General features: G+C 42.7%; 2 protein-coding genes and 1 non-coding gene across 10 annotated transcripts in view; 1 reads left to right on the plus strand and 2 right to left on the minus strand.

Moving 5' to 3' along the window:
- bmpr1ba (bone morphogenetic protein receptor, type IBa) overlaps positions 1-661 on the minus strand; it is a 45,199-nt gene extending 44,538 nt beyond the window's left edge. Inside the window, exon 1 of one of the 2 annotated variants that reach the window (XM_062562299.1) lies at positions 564-661. The gene's annotated coding sequence lies outside the window, so the exon portion shown is untranslated. The remainder of the gene's footprint in view (positions 1-563) is intronic. The other variant, XM_037483359.2, reaches the window with a different exon arrangement.
- A 113-nt stretch (positions 662-774) lies between these two features.
- On the plus strand, positions 775-847 carry trnam-cau (transfer RNA methionine (anticodon CAU)). Its single transcript has one exon. It is a non-coding gene; the product is annotated as a tRNA-Met (tRNA).
- A 567-nt stretch (positions 848-1,414) lies between these two features.
- The window catches only part of pdlim5a (PDZ and LIM domain 5a), a 45,251-nt gene continuing 24,795 nt past the window's right edge, over positions 1,415-21,870 (minus strand). For 5 of the 7 annotated variants that reach the window (XM_062562348.1, XM_037483502.2, XM_037483500.2 and 2 more), the window contains 10 exons: positions 21,429-21,468; positions 20,448-20,854; positions 17,316-17,488; positions 17,078-17,114; positions 8,665-8,747; positions 5,849-6,050; positions 4,477-4,657; positions 3,275-3,395; positions 2,998-3,113; positions 1,415-2,822 (listed from right to left, as the gene is read on the minus strand). In XM_062562348.1, coding sequence (XP_062418332.1) covers positions 2,733-2,822; positions 2,998-3,113; positions 3,275-3,395; positions 4,477-4,657; positions 5,849-6,050; positions 8,665-8,747; positions 17,078-17,114; positions 17,316-17,488; positions 20,448-20,854; positions 21,429-21,468 — 1,450 coding nt within the window. In that variant the 3' untranslated portion in view covers positions 1,415-2,732. Of the gene's footprint in view, positions 2,823-2,997; positions 3,114-3,274; positions 3,396-4,476; positions 4,658-5,848; positions 6,051-8,664; positions 8,748-17,077; positions 17,115-17,315; positions 17,489-17,946; positions 17,968-18,677; positions 18,704-20,447; positions 20,855-21,428; positions 21,469-21,870 lie in introns of all 7 variants that reach the window. The other 2 variants (XM_062562349.1, XM_062562351.1) reach the window with 2 other exon arrangements.

A 21,870-nucleotide genomic window follows, 5' to 3' on the forward strand; every position in this document is an offset into this window, starting at 1 on the left:
TACAATATGAAAAGCCAATCTCCCAATAAGAAAGAAACCTTACAGTTCCTTACTTATACTTAGGTCACGTGATTGTAGGACTATAAATTGACTGAAAGTTAGTAGATTTAAAGTTTTTTCTTTATCTGCTGTCACAACTATGCGGTTAAAACATCCAGCTGTGATGTAAAATGTGTTTTTTTTTGTACGCATTACCACAAAATGTGTTCAAGTTACTACTCTTCGTGTTGTTTCTGAAAATAGCTTGTACACATATAATCACTACCTTTAGTACTATGTGAATACATCTGGAAAACAAATTGATCAAGCACTCATATTCACATCGCATCGTACTGATATGCTCACTTCAGATCGGATCACGTAGCCCGAAAGGAAACACATGGTGCTGATAGGAAGATTATTCAAAATCAATATCACTGAAACATTTCTACTCTCGAATCGGAATACTGAAGAAAAAAAGAAACGAGCAAAGCCTTTCACTTCCGAAGGTGTGCAAACAGTCGCGCGACGCAAAAGTAATACAACGTAAAGAGTTTGCCGCTTTCACCAGAAGTACTACTCACCTTCTGCCTCGTTCCTTCTTATGACGGAGATGAGATCGTAGCACACGATGGGCTGCAGACAAATGCAGATCGATGCCTCGCCAAGAGTTGGATCGTGTTTTCTCGTGTGAGAGAGAGAGAGAAAAAGAGAGAGAGAGAGAGAGTGTGAGAGCGAGAGAGGGGGAAGGGAGGAAAACAATTATATTTTACATGTGGGCGGGCTTTACGCAGAGCCTCGTTGGCGCAGTAGGCAGCGCGTCAGTCTCATAATCTGAAGGTCGTGAGTTCGAGCCTCACACGGGGCACATGTTTTGGAATTATTTTGTGTGATAATCACCGTTGAATTTATAGAAAGTAGCCTACTATACATCTCTAAAAATTAAAGGAGCCTTATCTTACCAGCAATAATGTTTTCAATAATAGCCTTCAAAACAACAGTACTATGGGTTGTCCAGTAGGTTGACTAAATAACTGTCAAAAAAGCCACATGAGAAAAGAGGTGACCAGGAAATCAAACAGAACGGAAATCTTGTCAAATCACCTCCAAATATCTCAGACATGGGTTTGCAGAAATATACTCGTAACCCCATCCCTTTCTGTTTAGCCGTTGCAGCCGTTGATCCACATCTTATTGCGTGGTATGGTGTCGACCTGCACAGGAAGGTGTGAGGGCAGGTCTGTGAGGTATTCCAATCATGTTTGAAAGCCCATATTAGATATAATAAGGGAATACATTTAAAATTGTTTAACTGAGCCAGCAGGTGGTGGACTATTGATAACAAAATACAGATCAAGTCAATGGGAAAGGAGATATTCATCATGCAAAAATAGTTCTAAATTGACGAAAGCAAATACATAGGATATTTCTTTTGGGGGTTCAAACTAGTATTTATTAATAAAACAAATCAGATTGTTGTTTGAAAACTAAACACAAAAGACACAGAAGTGTTCCCCTGAGTCAACATGTTCATACTTAAAACGGGGAACCACACTCATTCCCCAAAAATGAAAAGCCTGGTTACTCAAGCAGGTAAATATATATGGTCAGTTAAGACGTTTCCATTTCTATTACCAAAATAAAATACACAGATTACAAGACAAGGATTACACGTTACCTCCTTTTCCTGTGGAACAGGGCAGAAAGAGCTACTCACACTCATGAAGCAGACGAAGGGCAGAAAAGACCATTAAAGAACACCATTTCTGATAAACTAAAACCAATAAATAAAATATGCATACGAGTCATTGAACTATGGCACTCTGTATTTAACACATATTTCTGCAATTACTATGTAATTTCAAGATAGTGAGTAAGGAAGTAGAAAAAGCAATACAGAACACTTTGTGCCTCAATGTTGTATATGATTAAATGTCACTTCATTATTTTGAAACTTGAAAAAAATATCATATTCCAAGTTTAACACACAAAAAGAAAAGATAATTCATTAAAAAAAACAGAAAACCATAATAATTCCAAGCACTGATCACAAGTAAAAGGTTTTACCATCAACCCAAACATCCAGCTCAACTCTAAAAAAACAGCAAGCATTTGACTCAGGGAATTAAAAGGCTGATATTTTCTTGTTTTAATAGTTGTCGATCAGATTGTTAATTAATTAAAGCTACACAAACATTAAAAGTATTACAAATAAACATCCGCTCAGCAAATCATTGCTTAATTTCTTAAAGTTTTTTTAGTATATGTACGAATACAAAAGTATAATTTCTTACACATTTGTCTACATTCAAACATTGTGATTTAGGAAGTCACTTGGAGTGTCTTTGTATGCTGAATTATAAATCTGATGATCTCACTACTGTTTCTCTGAAAAACTACAGAGGGAAGTGGATTAAGAAATCAAGACTAGGATTAAGTAAAATCACAAAATCTTAGATTTATTCCCCCATTTGGCAGTAAAAGGTTTCTATTATTGAATGCATGAATCAATAACACACAAATTAAAATCTATTTGGGGGGAAATGTGGTGAAAACCCAGATTATTTACTTAAAAAAGTTTACTCTTGCATAAATGCAAATATTTCATTATTCTGACCTCTGTGCTTGTAGGATTATTGCTCTATTATTATATTGCTGCTATTGTTGTCTTATTGTTGCAAGATCAATAGAGAGGCGTTCCCACCCCGCTGGGGGGCTACGTACGGCTAGAAAGTTGGGATAAAAGTCCGAGATCATATCTTCAGTGTGTGAGCATGTTTCTTGCAAAGAGGTTTATCTTTCTTGGAGAAGAAGGTCTGGCCCTCGAGCGTCGTGCAGCACAACTGAGGAAAAATATTGTCACAAACACACAGGAAGTTAAAGTAAAGTAAACTTTAAATAAAGTAAAGTTGTCCAGAAAATAAATCACCATCTCCAGAAAGTGCATTTATCAAATAACTGTTAGGGACTGGATGGCAGTGCCTCAATTAACTGTGAATATTGCAGTCCTTCCCTTACAGTGCAGACGAAGCAGGTGTCGTGCCAGGTGTAGCCGAGGGCCTCCAGGAACTTGTCTCCAGCCTCGATGGGGAACTCACAGCCACGGCAGCTGGTCCCAAACAGACTGTAGAAGTCTTTTCACAGACAAAGCAACGTTGCATTAAATACACTGCCGGTTTTTTCCTTTATTTATTCCTTTATTCTTGGCAGCAAAATAAAAATCTGTTTATAACAGAGAGCTACATGCGTCTTTCAATCCAATCAACAAGACCGATGTGTTGACATCATCACTCACCTTGTTCACAGTACGGTTCTCCATCCTCCAGGTGGAAGGTGTTGTTTCTGATTGGCTGCTGACAGCAAGCGCAGAGGAAGCAGTGGACGTGCCACGTCTGTTTGAGGGCGTTTATCACCTCCTGGGAGCGACAAGCACACGTCGCAGTGGTCAGTTGGACGCCCGAGGCGCTTCATTAAGAGCACTGTTGTTCGTGCGAGGAAACAAGGAAATTAGATCTTTCCCACCGTTAACTGTGAGAACAAGACGGGACAGGGAGTCATTGGGAAGTTGGTGGGCCAAAGTAAAAATACAGGATTAGAGGAGAGAGGCGGTGAGAAAACCGGTTACTAAGAAGCTGTAAGCTGGTTGAAGATGTGTGAGAAACAGAGGGTTGAAAGGGATAGAGGCTAAAGAGGTTAGAACATGTGAGGGATGAACGTCAGATCTGTTATGAGAGCAGATCTTTTAGCTTCCTGACGCTCTCTGTTCATGCTACACCTGCAGCCCTGAGGCCTCTAAGCCTAATTCTCACAACACCAGAACATGTACCGCATTCCTCAGGTTCATTGGTGGTCACTACACACATGTCCTGTAGCCTTTCTACTTTGCACTGACCCTACATATGAGCATTTGAAGATGTCTACCCCTAAACATTAATTTACCTTTATTAAGTGGTATAATGTGATATAAAATAGGGCTCAATGCAGTGAAGTAAAAAGTCAGAAGATGAGAACTGGATTCTATAGTTACAAAGCCATGTCTTAGTCTACATGTTGGATCAACCTCTATTCAAACTCCCCTTGAGAGGTTTAAACAATAAGCGCTAATAACTGAAACATCTTACATTTGCTATCAAACGCTATGCATCCTTTTTTCCCCCCACTTCGAACCGCTCCACGTGGCCCATAGTGGCAAAACTACAGACACCTGCACTCTGCTCAGGGTGTTACACACGGTTGAATCATTGTGAGGCACAAAAACCACAAAAGAACAAAGGTGTGCGTTACAGGTTGGCCCGGGATGCCAGGAGGGTTAGCACTTTCGCTCCAAGCAACAGGTGGTTTGAAACAGCCACACACACACACACACACACACACACACACACACACACACACACACACACACACACACACACACACACACACACACACACACACACACACACACACACACACACACACACACACACAGCTGCTCTACTTGGCTTCACACCGACTCACCCCCAGTACTTTGGACTGGCAGCGGCTGCACGTCGGGGCCAAGAAGTCTTCATAGCAGTGTTCACAGTAGACGGATCCTTGTTCTTCCACAAAGCCGGTGTCTGCCAGGGATATGCGGCAGTGGGCACAGTTAAATTCCTCCTTGTGCCATGATTTCCCCATTGCTACTAGAAAGGGTCCTCTGGGTGGGAAAAGGGGAAAAGAGGAGACAACATGAAACGTTTTAATCAACTTTTAGGTTTAGAACTAAAGTTATCAAATAAGATGAACACATGACACCCAGGCTATTTGTTATAATTACTTTTATCATGAATGCAAGTACATATTGAAAGTAAACTGACAGGTTGTGTAGTTATTCATCGCCTTGTCCTCAAACAGCCACTAGAAGGCAAATCGTTGAATGGTAAACTAAAAAAATGAAATAATGTGGAACCAAATTCCCTAAACTGTCTCATTGAAATTCAGCATGTTTCTTGCTTCACAATTTTTCCCATAACAAAATAATCTTATTGAACAAGCTGTACAATATGAATACTGTGATTAGTATTTCAATAAGGTTACTTGTGGTTGCTGCAGACACAACATCTTTAGACATTAATCTCCCTCTGACAGCACCGTGGCACTTTCCACTTGATGATTAGGTAAAGTGGGAAAAACACACAGGCTAATTTACTCCACACAATAGCTTAGCTGCACTTATCTGAGCTTTTTTCAGATAGTGGCCCAAGCTGGGCTCCATTAGCATGTGAGCTACCCCATATCTTTAGTGATGTGTCATGTAAAGTGACACAAGTCAGATAACACCTGGCTCAGAGTGGTCAACCAGGAGAAAAAGAGATGTTGGCAGGAAGAAGGATGAAGAAACAAACACAGTCTATAGCCTTTGTGTGTGTGTGTGTGTGTGTGTGTGTGTGTGTGTTTTGCATTCAGTGTCTGCACTGTAAATCAGTTGGATGCACTGCAGGTGCAACGTAACACCCCTTATCTACTCTACGTCACATCTTAGTGGCTCTAGTTTCACACACACATCATATACTCAAGATGAGTTACGTTTCATTATCTTAAGTGCCCAACTGGGACACCACACTGCCTGTTGTTTCATTCTATATGTACATACATAAATAATATATAAAATAGTGCACAATGAAAAAGCAATGAGCCTGATGTGATAGAATCACCTCAAAACCTCAACATGGGGACAACAGAATAATTCCATCCTGATGAGCGAGGTCACAGATTCTTCATTCATGATATTTATTCTGAAGATTGCTGACAAGAATAATGCTTTTTTGCAATTATCCGTATAAGTGCATTGAGTTCACTTGTTAAAATCCTGAATTGTGTAATTTGGTAGACGGCGTCTCTCCCTCACCTGATCACCATGTTGCAGTGGCCACACATGGGCGTCCGAGTCCCAGCAGGGATGTGTTCTGCCATCTGGACCAGGGTGTCCTCGTCTTTTGGGTGGGGCTGAGGTAATGGTCTGGATGGGACGGGACATCTCGGGATAATGGCACTTCCATTACCCTTCATACCAAAAGATGGGGTAATCAAACCAGTCCGTGGGCCGTGACCTGAAGGGGATTGGGGAGGGGGGGGGGGGGGGGGGGTAAAAGGTTGGTTACAAAACAGGCAGAAACAGGAAGGAGAAGCAAATGGAAAACAAAAAAAGTGAACATCACAAAGGACGCGTGTTGGTGTGTGAGTTATTCGACCTCTACCCTCTAGGTCTGCAGGCCCAGCAGGTGTCACGGCGATGCATGCGGCTGGCTGACTACTGATGTCAAAACCGGGAATTCACCACATCAATCTTCCTTGAATCTTTTACCTCACCGTAGACTTTACCATGGTATATTATGACAGACACACACACACACACAGGCCACCAAAATACTCCCCCACACCTGGCTAAACATGTGGCTTGACCTTTGATCTCCAAACGGCGGAGGAAGATGTGTTTTTGTGTGTGCGGGAAGGCGAGGGCTACTTTTAGAGCTCGGCTCTACCATAACATCCCATGTTTAAGTGTGTGTTTGAGCTGTGAATGGAGCCGGATTTACATTAGATGTTGGGGCTTGAATGTGTCACTTTTGACAATATGTGATTTTTGACAATATACAGGATTTTACAAACAACAACAAGGTTCTGAGGGTATGATTGCAGTGCAAGAAATCTGCCTTCAAAAGCTCTTGTTTGGGGAATGAGGACACAAACATACCTTCGTACAAGTTCCTAAACTGTAACTATGGATTCAAAATGCATCGGTAGGTTACTCTTTCTAGGCCACTATACGGCTAGGAGTGTAGTTTAATGAGCCGGGTCCATAGGAAAGTGGTTATATTTACAATTGAGTGACAGTTCCATGAGGGTGAGAACTGACTTGTGCCCGACTTGAGTCTGGATGGTGTAAAAGTTAAAGGATATTATGCTAGATTCATGAATACATACTGTAATGTATATTTTGGTCCACACATGATAAGCAGAAGAATGTCTCAATCTCTGAATCTGTGGGCTGAGTGAAGATGGAGTCGGGCCATTATACAGCAGCTCTGTGGCTTGCCTTTAAAAAACTATTCCTAACTCCCGACAGGTCCCTCCAGTAAATATTATCTTTCTAACGGAGTAGAACTGCTACACCACAGGCAGAGCGGGGCCTTCTCGCCTCCTTAATGGGATTCCACAGAGGAAAAAGACGAGAAAAGAAAAAGAAAGTCTGCAATGACCTGAATCACAACATGTGTCACGCTTCAAGCACGGAAAATAAGTCACATACACTCACCGGCCACTTTATTAGGTACCCCATGCTAGTAACGGGTTGGACCCCCTTTTGCCTTCAGAACTGCCTCAATTCTTCGTGGCATAGATTCAACAAGGTGCTGGAAGCATTCCTCAGGGAGTTTGGTCCATATTGACATGATGGCATCACACAGTTGCCGCAGATTTGTCGGCTGCACATCCATGATGAGAATCTCCCGTTCCACCACATCCCAAAGATGCTCTATTGGATTGAGATCTGGTGATTGTGGAGGCCATTTGAGTACAGCGAACTCATTGTCATGTTCAAGAAACCAGTCTGAGATGATTCCAGCTTTATGACATGGCGCATTATCCTGCTGAAAGTAGCCATCAGAAGTTGGGTACATTGTGATCATAAAGGGATGGACATGGTCAGCAACAATACTCAGGTAGGCTGTGGCGTTGCAACGATGCTCAATTGGTACCAAGGGGCCCAAAGAGTGCCAAGAAAATATTCCCCACACCATGACACCACCACCACCAGCCTGAACCGTTGATACAAGGCAGGATGGATCCATGCTTTCATGTTGTAGACGCCAAATTCTGACCCTACCATCCGAATGTCGCAGCAGAAATCGAGACTCATCAGACCAGGCAACGTTTTTCCAATCTTCTATTGTCCAATTTCGATGAGCTTGTGCAAATTGTAGCCTCAGTTTCCTGTTCTTAGCTGAAAGGAGTGGCACCCGGTGTGGTCTTCTGCTGCTGTAGCCCATCTGCCTCAAAGTTCGACGTACTGTGCGTTCAGAGATGCTCTTATGCCCACCTTGGTTGTAACGGGTGGTTATTTGAGTCACTGTTGCCCTTCTATCAGCTTGAACCAGTCTGGCCATTCTCCTCTGACCTCTGGCATCAACAAGGCATTTCCGCCCACAGAACTGCCGCTCACTGGATGTTTTTTCTTTTTCGGACCATTCTCCGTAAACCCTAGAGATGGTTGTGCGTGAAAATCCCAGTAGATTAGCAGTTTCTGAAATACTCAGACCAGCCCTTCTGGCACCAACAATCATGCCACGTTCAAAGTCACTCAAATCACCTTTCTTCCCCATACTGATGCTCCGTTTGAACTGCAGGAGATTGTCTTGACAATGTCTACATGCCTAAATGCACTGAGTTGCCGCCATGTGATTGGCTGCTTAGAAATTAAGTGTTAACGAGCAGTTGGACAGGTGTACCTAATAAAGTGGCCGGTGAGTGTAAGTCACATAAGCAGTAAATTACTTTTAGACTATATAGCTCCTCAAATAGTCACAGCTATATATTTCATATATATTTTTGACAGTAATGTCCCATTGCATAGATTTCTTGCAGCAATTGGCTTGATGAACAAAAATGTATATTAATCAATGTATTATAGACACACACACACACACACACACACACACAGCTAACCCTGGATTGCAACTGGTCCTTTGATCATGGTCTTGACAACGGCAGACTGGTGGCTGTTGAGTTCTGGTTCCTCTGGTTCCTCTCTGTGCAAAGACAAAATGGAAATTACTGGTCAATCCATTCATTGGTTTTGAAATTCAAGGACAGCACCAACAAAGCACTGCCCCTGCAAATGAAACTCAGTTTGCGCCGCTTGGGTAGCAAAACAAATGGTTGCTACTTGCATCCTGCTCTATCTGTGTTTCACAAAGATGTTGTTTCCATGGCTACCAGGAAAAAGAAACGCTATGCAAGCACGGCCTCCTTTTTCAAGCTCAGCATGACGGATTCCAGACCACCTACCTGCTGACAGAGCGGAGACAAATATAGCACCAAACAAAACACAGCATGCCGCTGCAGCCAATCCAGTACAGTGCTCAACTTCATGGTGCACTTCCTACTCATGACTTTAACAGCCGTGCAGAGTCCACGCCACAGACCTGATGATGGATAGGAGACGAGAAGGTTTGCACTGCATGGACGATACAGCAACCCCCTTCAAAAAATGATGCCAGTATATCCATGTAAATGACTCAACAGAGAGTAATGGATCACTGTGAAGTGAAATAAAGCACCCATTCCAGATGTGCTGTAGACAGATGCCAGACTGCCTGCACTAATGACGGAGGGAGGACACAGTTCATAATATTCAGTGGATTAATTTGAGATATTTTCAACTAGCACATGTGCAGGTATTGTTGCAGTCCCCCTTTTTATTTCAAATGACTCCTCTGAAAGTACGACTCGTCGTTGATGTTATGAAGAGAAAAACTGAATGACTCCCCAAGGCTCTGCAGTACACATCTGGCAGTGATGATATCAAACGACGCCGGAACGCCACATTTAAGTGAGCGAATGGGGGAAATGACCTCAGGGGGATGACCTCTCAACACAAAATAGATCAATGGGTTTGCATACTATATCAGGCCAACGGTGCCGTGGAACATTTTGTCTCTAAAGAAATGTAATCGTGTGCGATTTGGGGAATAGTTTTACTCTTTTGAGGTCCCGCATTCTCTTTTTGTTTCATTTCCTGTACTTGCAGAGACGCCGCAGTGCGTCCAGCTGTAGTGAAAATGCCCCAGACTCTCAAACTCTCCATTGCCCTTCAATGTAATGCAGCGTGAATAACCTATTGCTATTATAGTTGTTTTATATGTGCCAGTTGAGGGGCTTGGGTGGGCCAGTAATCTTTCCCCAGACATATTACACCCATAATGCACAATTGTAACCAACGCCAACTGTTGGATCACTGCTGTCTTCCCCTTGCGCTGTTATGACAACTGAAGTCATGGTTACGTTTAGCTTTGCCCGCTTGTTTCGTGCGAGTGAGAATCGGGGAGAGAGAAGAAATGAGGGAGAGTGATGGGAAACCATGAGGTGAATTAACGGGCAGAGAGTGAAAATACGGGGAGGAATATTGTACAGGTCTTTGAGCTAACACCTTCCTAGATGCTCTGTGTTTGATCTTAAAGCATAAAATGGTGCCTGCAGAGAGTTTACCACCCAAGACCGACTCTAAAATGATCAATTCAAGCTTTGTGAATAATTCCTGTGGAAAAGCAGTGGTGGGATTTGTAGTCAAATGTGCAACTCACAATGAAAGGAGAGTAGACTTAAAATTGCCTAAAGAAATAGACTTCATTGACGGGGGGGGGAGAGAGGAGAGGGTCTCCCTGGCAACACACACACAAAGGGACGGAAATAAAAAAAAATGATATATCTGCCCAGAATGTCAATCCCTCCTTAATAGTCGCTATGGTGAACTACAGAGGAGATAACACCAACACAATATGAAGCTGAAGCGAAGGGGCACATGGTTAGAAAAGGCATTGCATGAGTAGAACACAAAGGTACAGTGCAGTGACGATGATGAACGCACCCTGCAGACAGTTAGCATCGATTCCAGCTAATCAGCCCTGGGCCAATACAGTTCTGACTTGGGTACTCTCTATAGGAAAGAGACTGTCACACTGGAGTCCATTACACTTTATTCTCATTATCTGAATTCATTTTGTGTAGCTCCAATTTCACAATCAGATTTATTCAACGGCCACATTCTCTCTTTTTGCATGTCTATTGATGTATTGACATTGAAATCAAATAACAGCTGAGACAAAACCAGAGGCAGCCGGATGAAGGTAAAGAGACAGTACTGTTACTTTCCCAAGTAGGGAAAAAACAAGCATTATATGCATATATCTAAATAATAATACAATATCCGAAATAATACAAATGAAATGTATTTATGCAAGTTAGGTGTTCTCAGAGTTGAAAAACAGTGCAAAAAATAAATAAAACTACTGATAATTAAATCATACAATTTGAATGCCATGTTAAGATTTAATTTACATTCTGGCCATTCTCATCATTTTTAAAGATCAACAGCACACCGGCTTGTTCTTTTACTTATGGCACTTTTTTTTTGCTCCAATTCCACTCATAGCATACTTTAGACGTTAGCTGTGACCACCAGCTTCTTAACCACTGCTATTAGAAAGCCAAACGCTAGAAAAGTAGCACAATCCTGTGAAGAACAGGAAAGACGGCGTCCTCATTATGCTGTTGAGCTATCTCGCTGTGGGAGATTAGAGGCAACGGGGACATCCATTCAAATGATCCTGGCCAACAAGCCGAGGACATTCATCTTCATCAGCTTTGGGAATTGGCTAACAACTGGTGACAAGTCGAGCAGGAAATAAGGTGCTGCCCAGTTCTTCATTCATTAGAGCCAATTACAGCAGAGCTCGTTAATATTCTCCACCAATCAGGCCAATTATGTGTGAAGTTAATTGTATTCCGCGAGACTGTGATTGGTTGACTCCTGTAGGCCCCGTTGCTCTGATTCAATAGCGGCCCGTTACGGAACGGACCATCTGGACGTCCTGGGCCACATATGAACCTTGTAAACAGAAGAGATGATTAAAGAGGGACGGGAGGAAGGAGGAGGAGAGAGAGGAATACAATCTTTCTGTTCATCTGTCTCTCTTGTGCCGGCTAACAGTTATTTTGTTAAAATGAATACGATGCTACATGGACATTTAACATTAGGTATCACTACCGTGACAGTGAACACCCCTTTTTAACTCTGTTGGGTTTTTTTTGCCGGGATAATCATACAATCCACCGTGTGCGTGCTTGCGTCCCCTGTTAAGACTCAATTCTCAAGGACACGCTGACTTTGACTTTGACATTGGCGGCATGTGGTGCTGGTGATTACAAAGCTTAGAGCATCTCCACCCCCCCCATCTCCGACTCTGAGGCAACAGTGGGGGCACAGCAGCATGTGGTGTGTTTAGCTAACAGCTCCACTGCTGCATGCCTACAGCTTGGTTTTATTGTCTTGGACGGCGTGTTCTAGCTGACCACAGATGGAACCACCAACACAAACACTACGCCACTAACCTCGCTGCTTGGCGGGTTTGGTTGGACTCGGGCAAAGTAGAACAACGAGTCTTGTTCCACAGCTTGAAAGTGCTTGGCTGCATTCACTGCTGCTTGTTTTTAAGGCGCCTTGCAGCCATTGGTGTTTGCAGGGGGATTGGCCACATGACCCAGTAGTGGTCATTGCAGAAGTACCGACATATAAATAAGACTTATTGTTTGCTGATTAAAGGTGATAATGAGGAATATTTCAGACTATGTCATGATCTAACCCTTGGATACTCGAGCTCCAACTAGAACTTGTTAAATGCTCCTTGTTTAAGTATTGAACAAATGGTCCATTAACGAAGCTGACTGCTGTCCAGAAGCTCTCTAAACCACACGACAGATGGTCTATAATTCAGCATATTCTTTGGATCGCATTCAGCCCTCACACACTTTTTCTTCTATGTGCTTCCACACATGTGCGTACTATCACAAAGACCTCCACCCCCCCACACACACACTTCACAGTTTAAATGTGTACAGTTGTGTGTCACTGACGGATCTTTCTGAGATGCTGCCAACTTGGAAAGTCCTGACTTGTGTCCACAGAGACATATGGATCCTGTCTTATATTTCTCGTATGTTTTACCAACCACAGCTTTTTCACTGTAAAATGGGGGATGTTCACTGTACTCTCGGGTTATTTCAACTACGTGATAACGGTAGAAATATATATATATTTGTCAAATTGTTTAACAAATATAACTTATAACAGTTACTATCCGTAAGTCATTTTCTTTGCTGAAATTCTTGAGTCCTATAATTGTGACATCACATCACATTGGTGAATATCGATGAGTGCATGACTCTCTACAAGTTATATTGTATTATTTGAGAAGTAGATATTGTTATATTATCGTCACTCTTTCCTATACTCATGGACAAATGAGTATGTTGTTGAGAAATGTTTCAATGACAAAACCTTTGAAGAATGCTGATTGATAATGATCTCACTTTAGATGTCAAGAGGACTTGGTAAGAGCACTCTCCTGTTTACAAGTACACGCACAACGTTAAATGAAATGTTTCCACAGAAAAAACCTTCCTGCAACACTTAGTAACACGGTACCCAACAGGTTTGGTAGAAAGAATATGATGACTTGTTGATGTATGAGAGACGAGTATTGAGCTGCAGGACTGAGGGGACGGACATAAGGAAACTTTATGACCCGTCATTGAGAAGTCGAATCCATGATTATCGAGTATTTTAAGCTTTGTGCAGCTCTTCAGAGCCTTCAGAGAGGTGGTAGCTTGGCCATTTAATGAACGTCCATCACCAGACCACTGCTCACACTTTGAGTGTATGCTGCCCTCTAGTGGCGTGGAAGGGGAATTTCTAGACCAAGGGAGCAAAAGTAAAGAATATAATCACAGTGAAATTGGATTTTAGTGTAATTATCAGTTTTAACAAAACATCCCGAGCTCAATCCGCCTTTCTTCTGTGGGGCGTTGAAAGCCTTCTGGCTTCTGGTGCTGCACCGTCTGAAACAGCCGGACCAAGGACGTGGAAGCCAGGATCAGCAGAAGCCTCAGCTGTTCGCTTATGCACTAATGACGAGGCGCTACCATGTGACAAGTTAAATCCTTAAGTCCTCCACACTAGAAACCAGTAAACAGGATGCTGCGGTGCGGGAACAACTGGTCTGCGATAACGCGGGATGTGTCCCGCCATCAACATTCGCCCCTCGAATGGACACGGCCGCGTTCGACTCGGGGTTTGAACTGGTCTGCTGCGTCAAAGGTAGCGACATTCGAGAAAAATGGATGCTTCACATTAGACAAATGGCTCTGGCCATTGCTGACCATGAATGAATGAATGAATGTATGAATTTATATTGAAGAGGGATTTTGTTACAGCGGGTGTGTTAAAACCATAAGTGAATTATATTATGTGAAACCAGTGCTACGGCTTGCAAAACCTTGCAAGCAAGTTTATAACACATCAAATCGGGTGTTGAAAAGCCTTTTTGTGACTGCATTTCAAAGTGTGAAGGGTTTAGAAGATGATTTATACCATTTATGCATGAGCTCCCCCACTGTTTGACTTGGATTCAGTGTGACAGATAGAAGAGTAAAGAGTGTAGGAACTAAGGAAGGAGAGGTGAACGGAAGAAAGGAAAGAGACACCAGAGACAGAAAGAAAAGAAGACATGGAACACACGTTAAAGTTTTATTAGCTACAGTATTGTAATATAGTATTCTTTTAAACTTCAAACATACAGAATACATTTCAACCACCAGACGCCGTTTTCAAAGCACAACACCATTATCATCTCCAGAGAAGCAACTATTATTAAATCATCAGAAAGTAAACATAGGGTTGTCATGAATGTAAAGGCACTGGAGAGATATTTTACAAAGCAGGAGCCTAAAAAAAAAACCTTTGTATTGCAAGCATCACTAGCATTGATACAGTCACTTTGCACACCATCAAAGCTTAACAACCTGCTCACTGAAAGGAGCCGTCCTGACTTGCTGGTACCTTGTAGCACGCAAATGTCCATCAACAGCTGGGCGCTTCGTCTACATAATGAAAATATTAATGTCTGATCCTCCAACATCTGTAAACGCACCATTACAGCTATTGAATAGGTTTGAGGAGTCTCCCATGACTCTGTGTTCAATCAATCCAAAATACGTGAAGGGACATTCAGAACTGTCAAATAGACCATGTTCAATGGCATCTGAAATAGACTTCTTAATCAAAACTGCAACATCTTGCGCTTTTACAGCATCCCACAGGTGGTACAAAGGACCACGAGGAAAAAGCAGTGCAGTGATGGTTGACTGACTGTTTAGTTTCCCTCTCATTAGCTGAGAGCCAATGCAGACGGGGCTGCATGGTTCCATTCACACATTTGAGTTTCTGAGATTTCAAGGCATCGTCATGTTCACCAATGGACAAAGACTGACAGATCCATTGAAATGTTCTCCCCACCCTGGCAACCGGTCCCGTTCGCTGTCTCCATCACAGCCAGCTCATACAATATACAGTACAGCGTGTGCGTGTAGGTACAACATTCTGTATACCTCAAGGGAAGAGCATACAGTATGTAGTCGATATTTTCATTTTAATAGATCCCATTAAATAAGACTCTGGATTACTGCTTACACATCTGTAAGCTCATGAATACTGAGCCTGAAGCCTCTTCAGCTCAATACATTGTCCTTGCTATCAGAATAAATGTCTTTGTTTACTGGTATGCAGATGCCTCTGGTTTCATGAAATCACCACCTTGTTCACAGAGAAGCATTCAAAAGCTGTGACCGAACCCAAATTCACGTAAAAGGAGGTCAGCCCAGTAATAAAAGTCAGTATTTACGCAACAGTATACCTTTATGGCAGGAGTCAGGCCGACCACGTAAGCAAAACTTTATTAAAGGTCTGAATGAGGCCTGCACAGTGAAGAAGTGAAGAAACAGCGAAGGACAAGCACGCACACACACACACACACGCACACACACACACACACACACACACACGCACACACACACACACACGCACACACGCGCACACACACGCACGCACACACACACACACGCACACACGCGCACACACACACACACACGCACACGCACGCACACACACACACACAGTTCCTTTGGAAGCGTTTACTCCATAATTATTTTCCACAAGTCCATACTTTTTTTTTTTATCATGACCCTCAACTTGCAAGAGTCAAACTGATACAGGTCAAACATACACATGCAAACAATCCAACCCCCTTCTGCCCCCCCCCCCCCCGAGCACACATTCGAGCGGTCTACTGGACATTGAGGGTGCGAGCGGACACGCCGTGGTGCCAGTCCCTCAGCTCGTTGTACTTAGGACCAATCACCATCCGAGTGGCGGCCTTGTTCACTCTGCCATCAACGGAAGAGAGAGAGAGAGAGACAAAAGGAGAAAGACAGTGGAGTGGATGCCCTGAGGTGTGAGACGAGATACACTTTAAGCCATGCCACGAGGGAGCCACAAAGAAGAGGTTTGTGACGGGGTGGAAATGAGCAGCGTTCACTGATGAGAGAGCTTACGACCCATCCGCCATGTTGAGGCCAAACAAAGGAAAAGTTGTTTTGTTTACGAAAAATATGTTTCTGAATACATTTGAGACAAGAAAATCTGAATCTGCTGAATCTGGCACATAATTAACAGCTGCTTTAGAGGATCCAGAGATTATGTGTCTCATGCACAACTGTAAGGATTCATTTATGTTTATAAAAGTGACCTTACAGCAGCTTTATCTCCTGTGTCACGGTGTCTAAATGTGGCCCTTTGATCGTGGCCAGAATGGACTGAAATGATGAATTAATTCAATTATGAAGCAACAACACCCACGGACAGCGGGGTTTTCGGCATGTTAACAAAAGTGATCACAGACACTTGACAGTCACGTGTATCGCCACAAACCAGAGCAAAGGACACACTCACATCAAACTGACAACAAGACCAGCAGTCCAGCCATGACATCAACAACACAGTCACAGATTATGACATGCAGCACTGCAAGGCCGTCGCATCCACCAGTAAACGCAACCAGTTACACTTGGATTGGTTAGGGACATGTGATAACGCTGTCGGCTCCCAAAATGCACATTTAAATCTGCCTTCAAAAATCGAAAAAAGGGGGGATTCTATTCTATATCTGTATTGCGACTGTACGGTGCACAGATATCTGTCTCTTGACTGAATGGCTGGAACGTCGTCCCTTCTTTGACGTGCAGAGAAGGGCACAGAGATCTACGGTTGGACCCATCGTTGCTCTGTGTATGTAAACCCGGCCTTTAAATGATGGAGGCGCCCGACTAAGTGGGTTAAAACAAATAACCAAAGCAAACGCATTGTTACTCCACACAATGCACTCATTCATACAAATAACAATAAAGAAAGCGACGAAGGGGAGTTTGGGGCTATTAAAACCCCATTAAGTAGTTTCATTGCACTTACTTTGTCTTCTTGGCTTCGTCAGCTTCCTCATCTTGGGCTAAAAGGGAGAGAAAAGGCAAAAAAAAAAGTCCATAAAAAAAATAAAATAATAAGCTTTATATTTAGCAAGAAATGAAACAGTAAGCAGTAAGAACCACTGTGTTGCAACGTTTGTTGTATTAAAAGTTGTCTTGTGCTCAGGTGCACAAACAAAACACTGAATGGTGGCTATACAAACGCCTGCCCGTGTGCGACATACCACGCTCGGTACCGGTGATCTGAGCCAGGATCCGGAAAGATCTGGACTGGGTTGTCCCGCCGCGTGGACGCCAGTCCTCCGTGTCCTCCGTGATGCGCTTCCTGCTGGCATCAGCGTGGGTGGGCACGTGGTAAAAATTGATGTCCGTGTCCACAATGTGTTTCCTGGGAACTCTGCAAGGGCATAATAGAACATGGTGCATGACATCAGCAAATATAGTTTAGATTTTGCTTCCTTTCTTTGTTGCATTTTGCACTGTCCATCAGAGTGTGGAATGAGACTAAGCCGTGTTTAGTCCTACCGTTTCAACCAAAGATTTAAACTAATATACATTGCATGTATTAGAGTTATGTATCACACAGTTAGAGGAATGGAATCATGGGACACTGTAAAAAAATAATCGCTACAATCTGTGCACATTAGACAACAAAAGGGGTCAAAATCACAGAGCACTTTGTTAAATGCATTTTGGTTTCTAGGTCAGAACCAATCTGATACGTTGGTGGCTGGGGTTTTCTGAAAAAAACATTGAGAGAGAAAAGCACGGCAGAAACTAAATAAACAGACTGAAGAAAGGCAGAAGAAATAAAACGGCAAAATTCACGGTTTGACGCAATCTCAGAAGACTTACTTCAAAATACTGTGAGGTCCACTGGGAGAGGGGATTAAAGTAGAGGAAGAAGAAGATACATAAATGAAAGGGAATCAAAATGTGTAAGGAATAGGTATATGAATATAACTCGAGAAATTAAACTAAAAAGCAAACATATGAGCCCCTATGCATGCAAGAACATTCCCTTCTTCTACCACATGGTGGTACTGCTGGATCACCTACGTTTCCATAGAACAGTGACCCTTGAACACATGATAATATAGTTTTTTTTTTTCCATTTGAAATGATGTATTTATTTGATTAATATGTTGTTTGTGTTTTTATGGATTTTTATGGTTTTTTTTGTCAATCTTGGCAAAAGGCCAATTACTAGTTGGATGTCAATAAATTGCCTATTAATATACACACACATACACACACAGACCAACACACTCAACCAGCACACAGCAGGAGAATCTGACAGTCTGTGTGCGTGCGTGTGAACCTCTGTCGAAACATATTTTGTGTGATTTACAGTAAAATACAGTAACCTCAGCATGTTTCACACAACTTGACCAAGCTGAATATTTGTGTGCTGCGGTCCTTTAAACATAAAAAAAAAACTCAATAATAAAACTCACAAATAGTATTATCATTAACAAAAGCATGCAGATGCCACAACGAAGTAAACACACAGGTACAGACACAGGTGGGAGGCTAAAAAAGATGGCTGACAAGCACTAATATTGGGGCATGCTTCAGACACTGACTTTGTGACTCGAGGAGGTGCCGCAGTCTGCAAAGCAGAAAAATCAGGGTTGAAAGGACGGGAGAAAGACAGCGTATCGACACATTGAAACACATCCAAAGTCGTCATTCAAAAGAATCCCTTCTGAAACGAACACACAGCTCTGTCACAGCGCGGCATGCAAACCTCAGTGATAGCATGACAAGAAGGACATATGTATGTTGGCCTCTACTGTAGATGACACGTATGTAACTATTGTCATGGTTGGACAATCCATCAATGGGATTTAAAAAAAAAAAAAAGATTAGAAGAACACTGAGTTAGAAATAGTTGAGTTGAGGAAAGCAAGTTACAGTCATTAAAATACTTAAGACCGATCCAGAAATGACATCTTGGGGAAAGCTATGTGGTCAACAAAAAGGCAGCTTTGTGTGTAGGTGTGTGTGTGTGTGTGTGCACCTAGAAATTATGAGTCATAACAGGAGAATATTCTTTCATTTGGGATCCAAAAGAGCAAGAAAAATAAAACATACGTAACTGGTTGTGTTTTGAGTCTCCAAAATAATGTATGAACAAAGTAAATTAAAATGTGATGCGATGAAAGTGCATCGCACCGTGAAGAGCTACAGTGCACCTGTACATCTACTAGATTCAAGGCTGGAAACTGCATTGAATGATTTGCTCCAAGAGCAAAGAGAACGCCACACAGCTCCAGTTACCAATGGCGGCTAAAATATACACAGTTAGTCAGAGTGGGGTTGAGGGGTTGGGGAAGGGGGGGTGATGACGATGGTGGGAACTATGTAAAGCGTGGCGCTGAGTGAGTAGAGCGGATTAGCTGAGGGCGAGTACTTTATCATCTGTCGTTTTAGTTGAGAATTTTCCTTTTCAAGGTAATAGTTGGCTTAGATATCAGTGTTTCCAAGACCGGTGCAGTAGTAATGGAAGCTCTCTAATGTTACAGTGTACACAAATAAGAGGAGATTACTGTTTGGTGATTTTAATGGTGAATGGCAACCAAACCTAAACATGAATGGCAGAGGATCCCCAAATCCGGGGGTGAAAATATGGACGTAAATCGGTGTCATCGGATTTTGAAAGCAAAAGGTGATTGAATTTCTAGCACTGAATATTCATGCATTTGAATTGTGTGTCTGAGAGCGTGCAGTCGCTCAGAATACGCCTCTTCTTCTAGTTTTGAATTAATTTAAGGATGCTGGAACACGTATAATAGAGTTAAAACTGTCTGTTAATGTACAACAGTCAGCTAGTCTATTACTGAATCTTACAGACACAAACCACACTGATGGCATAAAGAAGAGTTAAAAGCCCCATCATTATAATGGCTGCCATGAAACAAAGAGTGAAACACTTGACAGTTTACACTGTACAAGAAAAGCTCCCCCCCAGAGGCATCCTATTAAGACTCGGCTCGCTCACCTCAACCTGTGCATCTCAATACAACGTGCACTTTAGTACTTCATTCTTCCTTTTCATGCTCTTTCCTCTGAACAAATCACCAAAGAGACACGCAAGTCTGATTTCATGACGTGGAACAACTCAAGATTCCAAGTCAGAGTCTGGCGAGCCTGATCACCAGACTCTGCGAGGAACAAACAGTGATGATCGCAGACTTACTGACACGCGCACGGGCAACAACCAACAACCCCAGAGACATGTCATCGCCCATCTGAAAACTGAAACAGAACCAAGCCGGAAAATTTAGGAAGGGAGAGGCAAAGTGCAGCGAAGCGACTCGTTGACCTGATTGGCCGGACAGAACGCCACTCACCCATTAAACTGCAGGGGCAAGGCTCCTCCCTGACTCTCCAACAGGCCCCTCATCTGCCCCAGGGCCACCTCACATGCGTTCTCCGCGGAGTACAGGCTGATGGGGGTGTTATACACTGATGGCTGGGGCGCGAGGAGGACCGGGGGGGGGGAGGAGGTGGTGGAGGAGGAGGAGGAAGACGATGGGTAACAGACAGGAGGCGGGGGGGGAGGAAGAGGACTGCTGTTGCAGGGAGCGGCAGTGAAGGCAGAGGATGGGGATGGGATGAAGGGAGGGTATTGGCTCTCTGAGGCACAGCCCCCGTGAGGTCTGGGGGCTTTGGCGGGGCAAGGTGCGTGAGGTGGGGGACAGGCTGCTGAAGGGGGAGGGGTGAGCGCCACTGGCTTTATGATGTCTGATCGGTCATCCTGACGACATCAGAGAGGAGCATGCAGACAAAAACCAATCACAGCACAAGACACACTATACTGATGCCTCTCGGGTGTCGTTTTAGTGTCAGAATAGATCCTGTAAAAGGTCCAGGGATCGGGAGGCATCAGTATACTTTTTACAATAAAAACTAAATATATGTCAATATTTCCCAATTAAATCAAGATAAATGATTCATGCAGCAAACACAAGCGTGGCATCGTTTCAGAAGGGGGGGGTACAAGTCAATAAATAAGATAAAAAAAATAAAAAGTACCCCAGGTGAAGGACCTTCTTTATCTTTTTATGTGGTCATACAGAAATGGACCAGTCAATAACTAAATAACTTTTTATGCCATTATTATTTCTATCATTTCATAGTAGCCCCAAAGTTGGTCAATCATAAAGTCATGCCAACATAGTATATATTCAAATATATTAGTATTATTATTATTATCCATCAAGAATGTTTTCATCTGGAGTACATGACTTTAAACAGAAATATGTTTGTGACTTTTTGTATCCACAAATGAACATGCAGTGCATTCAGGTGATATTGTGTTGTGTCGGTACCTTTGGTGCCACAGGAGGAGGTTTAGGAGCACTGGAGGCCCTGGAAAAGGGGGCAATAAGGGGAAGAGAAAGTGTTAGGATTCCCCAATTTATTTCCTTTGAATATTTCTTTTGAATGAAATATCTGCCGTTTTCCTTTAATGGGTTCAAGTGACTCTTCGCTAACGCCGTGTGGTTAAAATAGCACTAGCTTTTCAAAACTGCCACGGTTATTCTCCAATATGTTTGGATCTTGCAGAGCCTGAGAGAATGATGCAGTATAACTAAACCTAACCTACGTTGCACTGTTAAACATACGTTGCAAGGGTGGAACTATTTGGTCCATGTTCCTTGGGCTTTTGAAGGAAGTAGTTTTTAGTCGATCAATGCTCGTATCAATCGGACACCCGTGAAAACAACTTTTTACAGCAGTTATTCATTAATGTTCACTATTTTGAACGTG

This window comes from Pungitius pungitius, chromosome 5 (genome assembly GCF_949316345.1).
Source record: "Pungitius pungitius chromosome 5, fPunPun2.1, whole genome shotgun sequence".
NCBI lineage: Eukaryota > Metazoa > Chordata > Actinopteri > Perciformes > Gasterosteidae > Pungitius > Pungitius pungitius.